Genomic DNA, 1,370 nt, shown 5'->3' with positions numbered 1-1,370 from the left:
AAAAAAAAAAAAAAAAAAAAAAAAAAGAGGGAGAAGGGGAGTTGTAATGTTAAACAAGAGGCCTTTCTCCATGCCCAGCACTCAGCCCAGCATACCACACATGCACACACACCAGCTCCTCTTGTCCGTCAGTGTGAAAATAAAGCCAATGCTGGAGCCACAGGACGGAAATGATTTCTAATTTCTCTCTAAATATAAATAGATTTTACTCCGGGTTAATTGTTGGTGAAAAGATTACATAAAGTGCCTAACAAAATAACCACTTCCTAGCAATCTTAGCAACCATTAAGATGGCTCATATCTCTGGAACATCCTCTCGTTTTAAAAGCTAATCTCCAGGGAACGGTTCCCTCTGCCACCCCTCCCCCCCCGCCCCCCTTCCTATTCTTTAATATCTGCCGTACTCAGGATTGCTGCTAACAGCTTCCAAGAAATCTCCTCTCATTAGCAGCCAAGCTCTTGGCTCTGCCTGCGAGCAGCGCGTTCCCCCGAGCCCCTGGCCCCTGTCCCCCCGCACACCCCACCCATGGGGTCTCTAAGGGACGTGGGATCCCCTTAGAGGACATCCCTATGGGGTGTTGGGGGCCTGGGGTGGGGGGGCAGGGTGCCGCTCTCCCAGCAGCTCCGTGTGCCCGGCAGGAAGCAGCTGACCCTGCAGTCCATGCGGGTGTACGACGAGAGGCAGAAAAAAGAAAATCCCACTTCGGACGAATCGTCCAACGAGCAGACAGCCTTCAAGTGCTTCGCCCAGTCCTCCTGCCCTGCTGTGCCCGCCGTCGGCACCTCCAGCCTCAAAGGTGAGCGCTGAGCCCCGGCCCTGTAGGTGCAGTAGGGACAGCCAAGTCCTGCTCGGGAGCACGGAGCTCGGCGTGCATCTCTGTGCCGTGGCCACAGCCCTCCTGCTGCCTCCCCTCGGCTTTCTCTTTCCTTTCTCTCTTCTCCCTGTTCTTTCTCTTCTCCCATTCCTTTCTCCCACTCTTGTTCTTTCTTTTGCTTTGTCTTTCCCAATCTCCCTCTTTTTCTCTTTTCCCCCTCCTTCCTTCTTTCCTTATTTCTCTTTTCTGCTTGCACTTTCTTCCCTTTCCTTCTTCCCTTCTCCTCCTCCCTCTCTCCCGGCCCCTCTCCTGCTCCTTCCTCCCCTCCACGCTTCAGAAAGGAGCCAGCTCCGAGTCAAGGGAGCAAAGACAGACCACGGGGCAAAAGTTCAAAACTGGAGTCACTCCATTAATATTCCTCCCTGAATCTGTTATTAGAGGAAGGATCTTTCCCCTGGATACAGTCCCGAACTTTGTTATAGAAAAGTCCCCCTCTTTTCTTTCTCTCCGTGCGGGGTTGGAAGCTGTCTGCAGTTCTTTCACATGTATTAATCT

The 1,370-nt window shown here is 52.3% G+C and overlaps 1 protein-coding gene across 3 annotated transcripts in view; it reads left to right on the top strand.

Annotated features, from left to right (window-relative positions):
• Positions 1 to 1,370, top strand: part of TBX3 (T-box transcription factor 3) — a 146,653-nt gene that overhangs the window by 7,515 nt on the left and 137,768 nt on the right. For 2 of the 3 annotated variants that reach the window (XM_042828960.1, XM_042828959.1), the window contains exon 6: positions 640 to 797. The exons of the other annotated variant lie outside the window; for it this stretch is intronic. In XM_042828960.1, the coding sequence (XP_042684894.1) occupies positions 640 to 797 (158 nt within the window). The remainder of the gene's footprint in view (positions 1 to 639; positions 798 to 1,370) is intronic. 3 annotated transcript variants of the gene reach the window in all.

The sequence above is a fragment of the Centrocercus urophasianus genome, unplaced genomic scaffold (assembly GCF_019232065.1).
Source record: "Centrocercus urophasianus isolate 14NV4802_14NV808 unplaced genomic scaffold, USGS_Curo_1.0 seq_30, whole genome shotgun sequence".
Lineage (NCBI taxonomy): Eukaryota > Metazoa > Chordata > Aves > Galliformes > Phasianidae > Centrocercus > Centrocercus urophasianus.
This window is presented reverse-complemented; position numbering and strand designations above follow the sequence as displayed.